We start from the raw sequence: 17,335 nt of genomic DNA on the forward strand, positions 1-17,335 counted from the left end.
CGTATACTTTCATATTACGGAAGTATACATACAAATTCCAGCTTATATGCACAGTAGTTTCCGATGCACTGAAAACGAGATTGCGTTATACACTTTTGTAAGCCAATCACAGTTCATGTCACGATCTCGCCAACTAATAGCAACATCTCTTAAGTAGCATAACATAAATACAAAAAGTTAATGGTTTAAATTAATATAGACACAGTATAGCTACAAGAAAAGCTAAGCTTTCACATATTATATTGGTCATCAGATATGTTATTTACAAAATACTACATCATCAGCGATTCTTCAAGCCCAATAGCATTTGCCAGGACTGGTAAGTCACAAGGTGGAACTGTAAATGTGGTCTTAGATCTGTCCTCTAGCACAACCTCCAACTGAAGACACCTACTTTGCAAATCCATAGTTGCAAAATAATGACTGCCCATGTTAGCCAAGTTGGTGGTGATGTTTGATAAAAGATCTGCACTTGTAATCATAACAGAACCTGTAAGCACCACTGTTACCCGAGCTCTTATTTGGTACAGTAACTACCGGTCGAACTGAGGCCCTCCTGACCACTGAGCTCCTGGCACGCCTGCCAGTGTCAGTTGCCGCCAGCCAGCTGTCTCATTCTCAGCAGACCACAATAGCCTGCTACATCAAACTTGAGCCAGGTATGCTGACTACGCAAGGTCATGCCACACCTGGGCTGGACTGTGCATATCATCTGTTAGTAACACACTACAACACTTCACCACCCGTTCTGTGTGCTGAGATCCACCTTCCAGCACCACCAGATGTGGGCTTGAGCTTGTCATACAAACTATTTGAGTAATAAAGGAATAGTGGTACCTTCAAACAGCTTTTGACTCACCCCAGCAGGCTATGCTCCACCAGCGAACACCCACAATCTCTTAAAGACACTGAAAAGTCAACTTATCAACACTGTTTAATACACATTCTCTATAATAACTAGTAGTTAATTCCTTAGCTGATTAACATTTCACTCCTTTTATTTTATGTGTTACACAGAGTTTATCAGTTTCGACAGCATACATGCCCCCCATGAAATATGGATCTTGCCGTTGGTGGGGAGGCTTGCGTGCCTCAGCGTTACAGATAGCTGTACCGTATGTGCAACCACAACGGAGGGGTATCTGTTGAGAGGCCAGACAAACGTGTGGTTCCTGAAGAAGGACAGCAGCCTTTTCAGTAGTTTCAGGGGCAACAGTCTGGATGATTGGCTGATATGGCCTTGTAACATCAACCAAAATGGCCTTCTTGTGCTGGTACTGCGAACGACTGAATGCAAGGGGAAACTACAGCCACAATTTTTCCCGAGGACATGCAGCTTTACTATATGGTTAAATGATGATGGTGTTCCCTTGGATAAAATACTCCAGAGGTAAAATAGTCCCCCATTTGGATATCCGGGCAGGGACTACACAGGAGGACATCATTATCAGCAGAAACAAAACAGGTGTTCTACAGACTGGAGCATGGAATGTCAGATCTCTTAATTGGACAGGTAGGTTAGAAAATTTAAAAAGGGAAATGGATAGGTTAAAGTTTGACATAGTGGAATTAGTGAAGTTCAGTGGCAGGAGGTACAAGACTTCTGGTCAGGTGAATACAGGATTATAAATATAAAATGAAATTAGTGTAGTGCAGGAATACATTTAATAATGAATAAATTTAAAAAAAAAAAAAAAAAACCTGGAACTCTGATAAGCTACTACAAACAGCAGAGTGAACGAATTATTGTAGCCAAGATAGACACGAAGCCCACTTCTACCACAGTAGTACAAGTTTTTATGCCAACTAGCTCCGCACATGACGATGAGACTGAATAACTGTATGATGCAATAAAAGAAATTATTCAGATAGTTAATGGAGATGAAAATTTAATAGTCATAGGGGACGGGAATTCGATAGTAGTAAGAGGAAGAGAATGAAAAGTCGTAGGTGAACATGTAATGGGGGTAAGGAACTAAAGAGGAAGCTGCCTGGTAGAATTTTGCACAGAGCATAACTTAATTACAGCTAACACTTGGTTTAAGAATCATGAAAGAAGGTTGTGTACGTGGAAGAGGCCTGGAGACACTGGAAGGTTTCAGAAAGATTATATAATGGTAAGACAGATATTTAGGAACCAGGTTTTAAATTGTGAGACATTTCCAGGGGCAGATGTGGGCTCTGACCACACTCTATTGGTTAAAGAACTGTAGATTAAAACTGAAGAAACTGCAAAAAGGTGGAAACTGAAGGAGATGGGACCTGAATAGACTGAAAGAACCAGAGGTTGTACAGAGTTTGAGAGAGAGCATTAGGGAACGATTGATAAGAACGGGGAAAAGAAATACAGTAGAAGAAGAATGGGTAGCTTTCAGAGATGAAATAGTGAAGGCATCAGAGGATCAAGTAGGTAAAAAGATGAGGGCTAATAGAAATCCATGGGTAACAGAGGAGATATTGAATTTAATTGATGAAGGGTGAAAATACAATAATACACTAAATGAAGCAGGCGAAAAGGAATACAAATGTCCCAAAAATGATATCGACAGGAAGTGCAAAATGGATAAGCAGGGATGGCTAGAGGACAAATGTAAATGTAGAAGCATGTATCACAAGGGGTAAGACAGATACTGCCTACAGGAAAACTGAAGAGACTTTTGGAGAAAAGAGAACCACCTGTATGAATATCAAGAGCTCAGATTGAGAACCACTCCTAAGCAAAGAAGGGAAAGCAGAAAGGTGGAAGGAGTATATAGAGGATCTATAAAAAGGCAGTGTACTTGAGGGCATTATCAAGGAAATGGAAGAGGACGTAGATGAACATGAAATGGGAGATACGATAAGAATTTTACAGAGTACTGAAAGACCTAAATTGAAAGAAGGCCTTAGGAGAGCACACGATGACAAAACTCTTCCATCTGGTGAGCAAGATGGATGAGAGGGGCGAAATACCCTCAGACTTCAAGAAGAATATAATAATTCCAGTCCCAAAGAAAGCAGGTGCTGACAGGTGTGAAAATTACCGAACTATCAGTTTAAATAAGTCACGGTTGCAAAATACTAACAAGTTCTTTACAGACGAATGGAAAAACTGGTGAAGGCCAACCTCGGGGAGGATCAGTTTGGATTCAGGAGAAATGTTTGAATTCATGAGGTGGTACTGACCCTGCAACTTATCTTAAAAGAAAAGTTAAGGAACGGAAAACCTACGTTTCTAGCATTTGTAAACATAGAGAAAGCTTTTGACATTGTTGACTGGAATACTCTCTTTCAAATTCTGAAGGTGGCAGTGGTGCAAATACAGGAGCGAAAGGCTATTTACAATTTGTACAGAAACCAGATGGCAGTTGTAAGAGTTGAGGGACATGAAAGGGAAGCAGTGGTTGGGAAGGGAGTGAGACAGGGTTGTAACCTATCCCCGATGTTATTCAATCTGTATATTGAGCAAGCAGTAAAGGAAACAAAAGAAAAATTTGGAGTAGGAATTAAAATCTATGGAGAAGAAATAAAAACTTTTGAGGTTTGCTGGGGACATTGTAATTCTGTCAGAGACAGCAAAGGACCTGGAAGAGTAGCTGAATGGAATGGACAGTGTCTTGAAAAGAGGATCCAAGATGAACAACAAAATCAAAACAGAAATAATGGAATGTAGTCAAATTAAATCAGGCAATGTTGAGAGAATAAGATAAGGAAATGAGACATTTAAAGTAGTAAATGAATTTTGCTATTTGGGAAGCAAAGTAACTAAAGACTGTCGAAGTAGGGAGGATATAAAATGTAGACTGGCTATAGCAAGGAAAGCGTTTCTGAAGAAGAGAACTTTGTTAAGATTAGATGGGTAGATCACACAACTAATGAGGAGGTGCTGAATAGTATTGGAGAGAAGCAGAATTCATGGCACAACTTAGTCTATAAGATGTGATCGGTTGGTAGGACACAAGGATTACAAATTTAGTATTGGAGGAGAGCGTGGAGGGTAAAATTCCTAGAGGGAGACCAAGATATGAATACACTAAGCAGATTCAGAAGGATGTAGGCTGCAGTAGTTACTTGGAGACAGTGAGGCTTGCACAGAATAGAGTAGTGCGGAGAGTTGCATCAAACTAGTCTCTGGACTGAAGACGACGACAACAACAACATTTTTGAGTGGTGTTAGCCTAATGGTCCATCCAGCACATTTGATCAGACCAGCAGACAAAATGCAGCTCTGCTGATGTGTGTTGGTGAGGTGAGACGGCAACTCATTTAGAGTTGTATGGTAGCTCTCAGAGAAATTTATTTTCTGTGTTGAGATTGTATAAGGAACAATCAACATTTAAAGAAACTGAAATGAAAGAATCTGAAGGTTTTTTTTTACTTTCATGATTTTAGGTTGGCATCAATAGGATGAGCAGAGCAGCTGATGGATAAGAACTACATTGTTTATAAACTCTCTATTGCATTTAATGATGTCATGTTCACATGAAGTTTCCACATTAGTTGAAGAACGTTCTGTTATTAGTTTTTTGCTTCTTGAAGATGAAAAACAGGTTATAACTTTCCTCCGATGATTTTACAGTATGGTGACAGTTTTGCAAAAAGCAAATTTTTGTAAGTGGGTAGAACAGTTAAAAAATGTCTAACTTCGGAAAATGGACTGTAGGGAGGATGAGGCAGTATCCCCCAACCCATTTTTTTAGTGGCTTCTTGGATCAAATTAAATCAGGCGATGTTGAGGGACTAAGATAAGGAAATGAGACATTTAAAGTAGTAAATGAATTTTGCTATTTGGGAAGCAAAATAACTAAAGACTGTCGAAGTAGGGAGGAGTAGAGTACTCTTTAGAAAACCAACTTGTGATTCCATCCGGTCCTGGTGACTTACTAGTTTTCAACTGAACTGGGAGTGCAACAGCCTCTGCTTCCTCGGCCATTTCCAAATCTCATTATTAAAACATGGTGGGCCTTTTCTGCCCTTACTCCACTTAGAAGGCACATAATTCTCCAGATCACAATTTATAATCTGCTTAAACGTTGCCCATAATTCCTCTACATCCATCTTATTAGAACTAATTGATGTCAGTTACTGTCTAAGGGAGTTGTTAGGTGGCTGAGAAACTTTCAAAAGTAGCCGAAACTAGTTAGCTGACAGCATAGCAACCCACATTTCTCACCTATATGAACAGGCACAGCTTGTGGTTGCTATACTGAGGAAGTCTGTGACTTTGCCAATTGGAACTAAATAGTTAGAGCTCTCTATAAAACTTTTAAAGGCTGTATCACCTTTCCCTTTCATAATGAACTATTAAATAAGGCCAAGCTCTAACTCAAAGGTAAGATCTATGACATGTTTAGCTGCCAGAGTCACATTTCCTCCAAAACTTTTTTTAACACAACAAACTATACTAAAAATGATGCATTCTGAAGAGATCTTTAATGTGGTGTATCACTAAATTGTATTTTTCTTAACACCTAGTTTAACTACAAAGAGTACAAAATAAGTCAAGTCATCTTTGTAAAAATATAGTAGAGGGAAACATTCCACGTGGGATAATATATATAAAATGCTTTAACTTACCAAACGAGAAAGCGCTGGTATGTTGATAAAATAAAATTTAAAAAAAAAAAAAAAACAAAAAACAAAACACACACACACACACACACACACACACACACACACACACACACACACGCACGCATATTCAAGCTTTCGCAACCCATGGTAACTTCATCAGGAAAGAGGGAAGGAGAGGGAAAGAAGATAGGATATAGGTTTTAAGGGAAAGAGTAAGGAGTCATTCCAATCCCGGGAATGGAAAGACTTACCTTAGGGGGAAAAAAAAGGACAGGTATACACACACACACACACACACACACACACACACACATATATATATATACAGAGACAGGCAGACGTATGTAAATGCAAAGAGGTTGGGCAGAGATGTCAGTCGAGGCGGAAGTACTGAGGCAAAGATGATGTTGAATGACAGGTGAGGTACGAGGGGCGGCAACTTGAAATTAGCGGAGGTTACCCACCAGGCTTCGACCTCCGCTAATTTCAAGTTGCCGCCCCTCGTACCGCACCTGTCATTCAACAACATCTTTGCCTCTGTACTTCTGCCTCAACTCACATCTCTGCCCAACCTCTTTGCATTTACATACGTCTGCCTGTGTCTGTATATGTGTGGATGGATGTGTGTGTGTGTGTGTGTGTGTGTGTGTGTGTGTGTGTGTGTGCGTGTGTGCGTGTGTGCGCGCGCGTGTGTGCGCGCACGAGTGTATACCTGTCCTTCCCCCCCCCCACCCCCCTCCCCACCCCCCCCAAGGCAAGTCTTTCCGCTCTCGGGATGGGAATGACTCCTTACCCTCTCCCTTAAAACCCACATCCTTTTGTCTTTCCTGATGAAGCAACCATGGGTTGCGAAAGCTTGAATATTTGTGTGTGTGCTTGTGTGTTTTTTACCACTTCTGCAAATAAATGCCTGTTAAATGTAATTATTCTGTCAATTTTAAACTCTGTAAACTGCTGTTAGAAGCACAATGTCAAGACTACTGCATTTTGATACACTGTACCCCTTATAGTGGAAACTAAGTAGCTTTGGACCAAATTATACATTGAACAATTTGTTAATAACAATAATGTAAAGTACTTTACATAATTTTAAATTTAATCTTAAATATTCATTCCAGTGCTTAATAGCCCTTCACCTAATCCAATCATCATCATCGTCAATCATCCTCAGTGAGATCTATAAGTGCTAAGGGAAAGAACAAAAATCATGAGATAATGTACTTGCAAACACGATATTAATTCAAATGTTAACGGTAAATTGTGAACTCATATATTTCAATAGAAAGGTGAACTTACGAATAACACTCGAGTTGTTAGTTACTAGAGATGCAGGTGATGCTATATCTGTATCATCTCCATCTTCAGTGAGATCTATAACTGTTAAAGGAAACAACGAGGTCATGAGAATGTATTTACAAACACAATATTAATCTGAATATTAATGATACACTGCAAACTAAAAAGATATATAACACGTCACCAATGAGGATTGATGAGTGTCCAGCACTTGGTTGGTCCTGTAAAGGGCTATGTGCAGGTAAGTTTTCTTGCATACTTGTTGCTATGTAGCAGCACCTTTATGGATGAATTAGCTGGTAACTGTTTATAGGTCCTTAGTCTATATTTTAACCACACTGTACATAAGGTTCAAAATCTCTGTAATCTGATGCCTGTAAATGCCCTATTGCTTTCAGCTACTGCATGGGAATGATCTGTGGCCAATAAAGCATCCACGATGAGCTTATATTGTTTTATCAACAGATGATAGCACCCATTCCACATTGTAGTCGACAAAGTAACCATAAAGCAGTCTCAGTTTTCAGTGCACGGATTGTGTTGTGATTTTGCTGGTATGTCTTACTGTTCACAAGATTAAGTCAATTTATTATAGTGATTTTATAGTGCAATGCAAATATCTTAACAGTAATCTGCCTCCAATTGCAATGTATCTACTGCAAATCTCTTTGAATTGGATTTTTTTTTTGTGTCGTACGTGCAAGAACACCCACATAATCTCAATTTTCATAGAGTTTACTTGATATTTCACTTCTTAACAAGTGCTTCTACAAAAGTTAAGTTATTATGGTACTGGAAGTGGATGGTTTACTCTCGCTATCGTCAGATGTGAGAATGCCTCTCTACCTGGATTGGAATCATTCGCCGACCGAGATGTCATCGCTTACTAGACCTGGCATTGTGGAATAGATGCTAAAACTCAATCTAGACCTAGTTATGTATATAGTAATATGCCTTTTACATTGTATACCCTCTCCTGTATACCCCCCTCATCCTCCCAAATTAACATAGTGAGGTAAACTTTTTATAAGCAGCAAGATGCATAGAACAAGGGAAGCCAAAGAAGTTTTCAGTTGCTGGTAAGTCTTTACATTTAGAAAGTCAAGTCAATTTATTATGACGATATAATATAGAAATGTTAACAATAACCTGCCACCAGTTTCACTATATCTAGTACAAATCACTGTGAAATGAGATTTTTTGTGTTTTGTGGGCAAAAAATACATACATGATCTTAATATCCCGCAAATTTATTCTAATATTTCAGTTACAAACAAATACACCCGAGAAGTTATTTTATGTTGTTATGGTACCTCAGTATTTACTGTAATTATCAAATAGTCTTAATCTGCATTCTTGCTTCTACATTGTATTTTTACACATTTTTACAAGAACTGCAATGGAGTACCACAAACAACAATTTTTACAATTTAGGTCATAATGCCATGGGGAAAAATCAGGGCTGAGCCCTTCTGAGATAGAACTACAACTCTTGAAAGATACATTTGTCAAAATTGGGTTTGGTTCCAATTACGGGCAAGATTTAGATGCAGAGGATGTTCCAGTAGGAACTTCCAGAGGCAACAATGACCACCAAGCACAACTGAGGTTCGATTAAGCTCAGTCAAACCGTGAAGTAGCATTAGAATATACCGTATATACTCAAATAATCCACGCCCTTTAATAATATGTGCGCCCTAATTTTGAAGGAGGAAAAAAATATTTTTTTGCTTTTATTTGTTTTGTTTAAAAAAAAATGTTCTAATGTAATGACGTGTTTACAATTGTATATAATATCAATTGGTTTGAAGAAATGCATCATAATCTTCACATGCAGCCAGTTCAGCAGTGTGCAGTTGGCCATCTCTGGCAGTCGGGAGTATGGCCTACCTACAGCAGGAGGGGGGGGGGGGGGGGGGGGGGAATTACCATGTTTAAGAATTTAATGTTAATATGTGCAATAAAAGATTTTAGTCACTACTTATGCTCCCTTACCTCTCTATTCATCATCGCTTTCATCGTCATCACTAGCAGGAGAATAATTGTTGCCATCAGCATCTTCCCATACAGCGTCATCCTCTGTTCCATTCAGTGGATTTGTGACACCACATTTTTTGAAGGATTTTTCCACCAGTAGTTGTGGAATGGAATCCCATGCACTTTTCATCCACTCACAAATCTTGGACAAATCCAGCTGCTTGATTTTTCCACTCAGTGTGAACTTGTGGTTTTCATCAGCCATCTATTGCATATACCACTGTTTAAGTGCAACTTTGAATGGCTGATTTATACACACATCTAGTGGTGGTAGGATGGATGTTAGGCCTCCAGGACAATGACCAAGTCAGTTTTCTCTTATTGTAATTTGTCTAGCACTTCCTCATTTGCTTGTCAGCGGAAGCTGTCCAGGACCAACATGTTATGTACATCCAGTAACGCACCAGGACGATGTTGCCAAACATGTGTCACCCAGTCAATCACAAGGTCATTGTCCATCCACCCTTTCGGATTTGCTCTCACTAATATGCCTTTCACCGATATTTTTGAAATAGTTTCCCTTTTAAATATCACAAATTGGTAGCTTTTGTACATCGCCAGTTACACACAACATCACTATACACCTTTGCTTCTCACTGCCGCCAGTTCGTATCACGATGCTGGATTCCCTTTTCTTGTTCTCTGTGTTATCAAGCGACATCTCAAAATAGACTGGCATTTGATCCGCGGTACCAATTTGCGATACTATATAGGACTGTTTGCGTCGCAGATTTATCACAGAATGATGAAAATGCACTATTTTTTTCCTCATAATCGCCTGGAGGCCATTAAGCGATGGTAGTTTTCCTCTGGAATCCTAATCCAGTTCGATTGAAAAATCTTCATAGCCAGCCCCACCTAGCTTTGAAACTGGTAATGCCTAGTTGTTTGGCTAAAGCCAGTGCTTGAGATTGGCACATTTCACTCGTCACCATGCATCCGCATTGTCGCTCCGCATTTACATAATCGCAGAGCCTTTTTTCGAGGATGCTTTGCTCTTTGGCTGCGAAACGCCCAGCGATTACTGTTAGTTTCTTGAAGCCAAGTTTTGCTCACTCTTGCTCACATCGTACTTTCTTCCCACTACATGGTTTCCAATGTTCTCAGCTTCTTCAATAATTTTCAGTTTTTCTTTAGCAGTGTACGAGCAATAACGAGAACTTGTAGCCATAATTAACAAGTTTGAAGGCGTTGTTAATACTTCTTCACTTCTAAAGTGCTACTGATGCATCACACACTGAGGTCACAACAATGCAATAGTATATTGGGGCCTATTGCTGGAGGCGGAGCAGTACCAACTTCGTTTCGAATAATCCACGCACCCCTGCTTTTAGTCCTTAAATATGGGAAAAAAAATCTGTGACTTATTCGAGTATACATGGTATTTCTATTTCAATAACAGATTCTGAAATGTACAGTGAAATCCTGCTTTTACACTTTTCATGGGACTTCAAAAAAATGGTGTAAAATGCGGAAAAACATAAAATGTGGCAAACAACGTTTTAAGCTGTTAAAGTTACGTATATGATACCCACTTGCACTTTATGTATGACATATGTACATAACAGGCATCAAAAGACTTGTCACAGACTTTTTTACTATCTAATGAAGTTTTACTATCTAATAAAAGCCGCTGATGTAAGTGGAACTGATAACTATCTGGAAAGTAGGAACATTTGACTCAGTTTCATATGTTATAATCCATGTTTTTGAAAGCATGCAGCTGTCATTCATTATTTAAATAATGAAATACTGCACTAGTTACGTATTTTTCCATGCTTAGCAAAACGCATTATGATAATTATTTCTCGAAGTGCAAATATGTGAATAAGTATTTTGTATGGTATTTGTATGTGTGTTATTGTGTCTCTTGCACTGTAGTCATAAATTTGAGGTTTTCAGGTACTAAGCGTCATCAGTTATGTAGAAAACCACACACACACACACACACACACACACACACACACATAACCTATCACTCACATTGCTCGTTTGTGTAACATCACAAATACATATATAAATACATCTCTGCCCAAACTCTTTGTCTTTAAATACGTCTGCTTGTGTCTGTATATGTGTGGATGGATATGTGTGTGTGTGCGCGCGAGTGTATACCCGTCCTTTTTTCCCCCTAAGGTAAGTCTTTCCGCTCCCGGGATTGGAATGACTCCTTACCCTCCCCCTTAAAACCCACTTCCTTTCGTCTTTCCCTCTCCTTCCCTCTTTCCTGATGAGGCAACAGTTTGTTGCGAAAGCTTGAATTTTGTGTGTATGTTTGTGTTTGTTTGTGTGTCTGTCGACTTGCCAGCACTTTCATTTGGTAAGTCACATCATCTTTGTTTTTAGATATATATAAATACTGCATTTGACAACGAGAATAAATTCTTGAAACACATTTTGCTCAGCATGAATAAAATAAGTATCAGGCACTGTGTTTAAACTAAAAACATTTGAGCAATGCCAAGTGAATGACAGTGTCAACCAGCACTCCAAGTGGCCATACGCCAAAACACGCTAAATATGGTTCGACAAAGGTGTCACAATAATCAAAATAATCACCAGCAGAGACAGTTTGGAAATTGTTGTAATTGGTCACAATATCTTCCTTCGAAAAACCTAGTTACTCACATCAGTCACCACGCCAAGTAGAGCTCGGCAGCGGCGGGAAATATGGCACAAATTGCTCCAACTTTTAGACGTTTACTGGTTCAAAACCACTGATCAGAGTGCCCTGGTGTCAAGAAACTTAACCACATAATATTTGTAAACACTACTGGATGGGCGACATCATTTTTTCTCCTCAAACACGTAAATCGTGGGAAAATTTTAAATATGTTGAAGCAAAATCAGGTGCAAATTAACATTGTGGTCATAGGAAATTTGATGGGACCAATAAAAAATGTTGTAAACGGTGGGAAAAATGTTAATTCTGGGAACGTGGAAGCAGGGTTATACTGTATAACATGCCTGTAGTTACTCAATATCAGCTGAAGGTTTCTAAACAGGGAATGAATTCATGTCAATACAACACTTGACCATTTTTCTTACCCCTTGGCCTAGAGGTCCTGTGAATTTGCATTCCCCTGGAGAAATTTTCTTGTAGTTTCTCTCACAGGGATTTCTTGATATGATAGTTTTAGAATCAATGAAATATGCATCACAGAGTGGAATATGTCTAAACCTCACATCAACAGAGCTGAAAGCTTTCCTAGGGGTGCTAATAGTAATGAGTTCTTATAGCCTATCTCGTATTCATCTTTTCTGATCATCAGACCCCACCTTTCACACTTCTAGGATCACTGATGTGATGACTCTGACAAGATTATTTAAAATTCTGAGGCACATTCATTTAAATGACAGCAACAAAATTCCAAAAAGAAATGAACCTAGTTATGACTAATTATACAGTCTAGGACTTCTGATAGTGCACTGGAACAAAATTTTCACAGTATCCTTCAATCCAATGATGAAAATACGGAGGTTTTCAAGGGAAGAAGTTCTTTGAAGCAGTACACGCCATTGAAACCTGTAAAGTGAGGTTTAAAAATATATGTAATAGACTGTGCGATTACACTTTACATGTTGTGCTTTCAAATCTATAAAGGAAAAACTGAAGATGGTATATCACTAGGGAAAAATGATGTTTTTTTCACTTTCGGTGCCTCTTCACAATGGAAGATACTGTTTGTTTTTTGATCAGTTTTTCTCTAGACTTATATTTAGACTTTTGTGTAAACTGCTAGAGAAAGGGCTTTACGGATGTAGAATTATTTTACCCACAAGCAACGACATTATGAAAATGAAAGTTGCTACTCACCATATAGCGGAGATGCTGAGTCGCAGATAGGCACAACAAAAAGACTCTTACAACTAAATCTTTCGGCCGTAAAGGCCTTCATCGACAATAGTCTGTCATCTATTGTTGACAAAGGCCGTAACTGCCAAAAGCTTTAATTGTACGAGTCCTTTTGTTGTGTCTATCTGTGACTCTGCACCTCCACTATATGGTGAGTAGCAACTTTCTTTTTCATAATATTGTTACATTCCATCCTGGATTTTTCAATGTTTGATTTTTACCCATAAGAAACTTTTTTCCAAAAGAAATGATAACAGTAGACAAAAATTTGAAACTTGAGGAGTCAGACTTTCTTATGGCAGGTCACATTTCTGTTTCCAAGTAGAGAGAAAAAGGAAAGAAATGTGGTATAGTTTGTAGTGCTATGCACAATCAAGGGGAAACAATGTTTGTAAGCTGACACAACAAGGAAAAGAAAAAGGAAAGTGTTTCTTGTACTACATCAATCACAGACTACAATAGCTACATGGTACATGCAGATAAAATTCACCAGTATCAACCATCACACAATATATTTGGGAAGTCTAGATATGGAAGGATGAAATTTTCAATTACTTCCCTCAGGCAGCGAAAGTAAATGCATACATACACTGCGCGATCAAAAGTATCCGGACACTCCCAAAAACATGTGTTTTCATATTAGGTGCATTGTGCTGCTACCTACTGCCAGGTACTCCATATTAGCGACCTCAGTAGTCATTAGACATTGTGAGAGAGCAGAATGGGGCGCTCTGCGGAACTCATGGACTTCGAACGTGGTCAGGTGATTGGGTGTCACTTGTAACATATGTTCACACTCCTAAACCTCCCTAGGGCTACTGTTTACGATATGATAGTGAAGTGGAAATGTGAAGGGACACATACAGCACAAAAGTGTACAGGCCAACCTCGTCTCTTAACTGCCAGACTGCCGACAGTTGAAGGGGGTCGTAACGTGTAATAGGCAGTTTTGGTACAAAAAGTAATTTGGGATAGTCTAAATAAACATCAAAACTAAAGGTTGCGATATGAACAATACAATGAATATCGAACAACGGAAAATCCAGTTAGCAAGAAAACAGTCCGCGATATCAGTAATCATGGATCAGGGGAACAAACAACAGCGTGAATTATCCATAAAAATGTTTTATAAAAACAGTGATAGTTTGGTAGTGGCAAAGAGGGAGCTCCGGCGTTTTTATAATTTAGGACATCATTATTCCGTACCACTGAAACACACAATAAAATGCTGGATTAATAACTCTGAAGAGACTGGATCTGCCCTCAAGAAGAAACCAACAGGACGACCAAGAAGTGTGCGTTCTCCAGAGAACATTAATGATGTACGCAAGTCTGTCTTACGGAACCCACGGCGTTCAATTCGTAAGCAAGCAGCAGGGGTTGGAATGTCCCTGGAAAGTGTTGAATTCTTCATCTTGACTTAAAATTTTATCCGTACAAACTACAGATGATGCAACAATTGAAGGAAGAAGATTATCAGTTATAATTAGGATTGTCAACAAATGATAACAAAAATAAACAATGGCGATGAATTTCTAAACAAGTTGTGGATGTCAGATTAAGCACATTTTCATGTCACAGGTTACATGGATAAACAGAACTACCATTACTGGGCAAACACAAATCCTAATGACATTCATGAGCGCCCTTTACACACTAGTAAAGTGACAGTATGATGTGGTGTTTCACCACATGGGATTATCAGACCGTATTTTTTCGCAAATGAACAGGGAAACACAATAACTGTCAATTGCAATCATTATTTGGAGATGTTACGAACTTCTGTAACACCTGCATTGAACAACTTTCCAAACATTCAAGAAGCCTGGTTTCGACAGGACAGATCAACATCACACACTGCACAGCAATCAATGGCATATGTGCGAGAATTGTTCGGCAACAATGTGGTGTCACAATTCGTTAACATTCCCTGGCCCCCCAGATCGCCAGATTTATTCGTTTATGATTTTTTCTTGTGGGGCTACCTGAAGAGCACAGTCTACACAACTTGACCAAGAACCCTGGATGAGTTAAGGCAGATAATTCGGGATGCAATTCACAGTTTCCGAGCTAAGATGTTGCAGCAATCAATGAGGAATCTTAATAACAGATTTCACGAATGTATTCGTACAGGAGGACACCATCTGTAGAACGTAATTTTAAAAAAATGATAAATGCCATCAATGTTTCGTAAAAGGCAAAGCTGTAAGGTTTCAATTACTATGAATGCAGTTTCTTTTCTTCATCACTTCTAGTTTTATTGGAATGTGGATATGTTCTCGTTTTGCTGTATCACCCTGTATATCTTAGAGACACCTGCAAGGTTAACATGTGTGTAAGTACATACTGCTTACAATATCTATACCAAAAACAGAAAATCTAACAAAGATGCAGGCTTCAGATCATGGCATACATTGTGCCCTGATCGTCTGACTCTTGCAGGTTCTGTACTTGTTTTAGATGAACTGTGAAGAATTACTGGCGAGCTCAAAAAGAATTCCGTGAAAATCTTTAAACCACTGAGCACCAAGCATGACATTCAGTATATAAATGATCCAAGCTATAGACAGTTTCCACTATAACAGATTACATTGTATCTAAACGTGGTGGTCCTGACATTGTGCTTCTAGGAACAGAGAAGGCATTCGTAGACTTTGAAACTGATGGAATAACTACATTTAACAGGCATTTGTTTACAAATGTGTTTAAAAAAAGTTCTACTACAAATTTCACTCCAATAGGGAAGAGCTCATGGCATTTATAAGTGTGGATACTGAAACAACAATGTTGTCATGATGTACGGATCCCGTTTTGCAATTGGTTGACAGAAGCAAACTGAGCAGTTGTAACATTTAAGTGTTTATGAAGTTAACATGTAGTATTTCACGCTTTTCAAAATTACACTTGTGTATTGCAAAAGTAAGCAGCTTAAGTGATACACCACATTAAAGATCTCCCCAAAACACATCATTTTTAGTATGGTTTGTTGTGCTACAGTGTTGGGGAAATGTGACGTGGCAACTCAGCACATTGTAGATCTTATCTTTGATTTAGTTCTTGGTATTATTTAATAGTTGATCCAGCAAAAGTTGCAAACTTTTTTTTGGAGAATTTTGGCACCATAGTTTTGATCAGTAAATGTCACACCCTTCATCACAGAGCTAAGAAACAAAGATTACCATACTTTCAACTACATTTCAATGTCACTCAACTACCTACATCAAGTACTTTCCAACATCACCATAAAAAAAGACACATGTAGATTATTGTAAATAGGAGACTAGGACATTTGGCAGGATGAGATGACACTGAAATGTGGTTGAAAGCAGGTAGTCTAAGGTACAGTAAACCTTGTCTCAAACCTATTTGATGATTATCAAGAATGTGCATTACATTATGACAATACATTGACTGTTCAGTACGTAATTTGATCCAAGCTACGTGAAGTTCTCACTATAAAGGAATGTAAATCAGCACCGTCAGCTAAAGATTATAAACTCTCCAAAATTTATGATAAAGTGAGCATTACCACAGAAGGATTGTTTTCAAGACAATGGAAATAACTGGCACACGTAAGCACAACAAGAAGCAATTTTAAACATTTTTAGCCATAAAATACTAAACTGTGACCTACTTGTTTGGTTAATATAATGCACTGAAATTGTGACCTGTGTGTTGTAGATGTAAGAAAATGCAACACACCAATTGTTGATGTTTATGGAAATGTAATGGTTGCATATTTATTGCAACAATGTAACCTTCCATAATATATTAAGCTATGTATCAGTGGATTTTTTTTCTATATCTATCATTCCTGTCTGAACCCCCATGGTGGAATAGTCCATTTCCTTTATGGCATAGTATACAATTGTACAGATTGTGTCATGAGGTAGCTTTGAGAGAGTGCATATGTGAGCACTCTGCTGTATGCAGGCAAGTAAAGCATAAGCATTGCAGACGTTACACAACTGCCATCACATCAGGGTAAGAACAACAACACGGCACCTCCTGCCTATCCTTAATATACAAATGCTGACAAAGCATACTGCTGAAATTCTTCTCATTGCCCCTATACATAAGCAACTTGGCCAGTGACATCACAGGGAAAGTATAGCATTAAAATTACTAACTGTGGACCAAAAGCCCTTTAGCATTCCTACTAAGATATTTACCATTGAAAAGGTGAATGAGGATACATACAAAAATTTCAGGTTGCCTCTCTTAACAGGACTTCTAGATACTTAGGGGAACAAAATGGTGTACAAGTGCTTTGAAGATTACTTCAAAGTACACCACACAAAGTTCATTTTAACTGATCACTTATGTTTTTAACAATGTAGGCTTATATTAACTAATTCCTGAAAAATTTTGCAGAACGATTCCTGAGCTGGAGCAATTTAAATAAAACACTGCTTCCCGGCACCAGCAAGGCATGTGAAATATCACCAGTATGCTAGGTATGAGCACAGAATCCACTGACTTTACAGATTAGTCAAAGAATACAATTCTTTTACTTTCTGTGTAATGTACAACACTGGCAACTAATTCTTGATGTGGGGCAATGCAATTTATGTACCAGGGTGATTATATAAT

The 17,335-nt window shown here is 38.5% G+C and overlaps 1 protein-coding gene across 7 annotated transcripts in view; it reads right to left on the reverse strand.

The window, feature by feature from the left end:
• Positions 1 to 17,335, reverse strand: part of LOC124615613 (eukaryotic translation initiation factor 4E-binding protein Mextli-like) — a 114,460-nt gene that overhangs the window by 16,239 nt on the left and 80,886 nt on the right. For 6 of the 7 annotated variants that reach the window (XM_047143614.1, XM_047143615.1, XM_047143616.1 and 3 more), the window contains one exon: positions 6,850 to 6,930. The exons of the other annotated variant lie outside the window; for it this stretch is intronic. In XM_047143614.1, coding sequence (XP_046999570.1) covers positions 6,850 to 6,930 — 81 coding nt within the window. The remainder of the gene's footprint in view (positions 1 to 6,849; positions 6,931 to 17,335) is intronic. 7 annotated transcript variants of the gene reach the window in all.

Source organism: Schistocerca americana, chromosome 5 (assembly GCF_021461395.2).
Source record: "Schistocerca americana isolate TAMUIC-IGC-003095 chromosome 5, iqSchAmer2.1, whole genome shotgun sequence".
In the NCBI taxonomy this organism is placed as follows: Eukaryota; Metazoa; Arthropoda; class Insecta; order Orthoptera; family Acrididae; genus Schistocerca; species Schistocerca americana.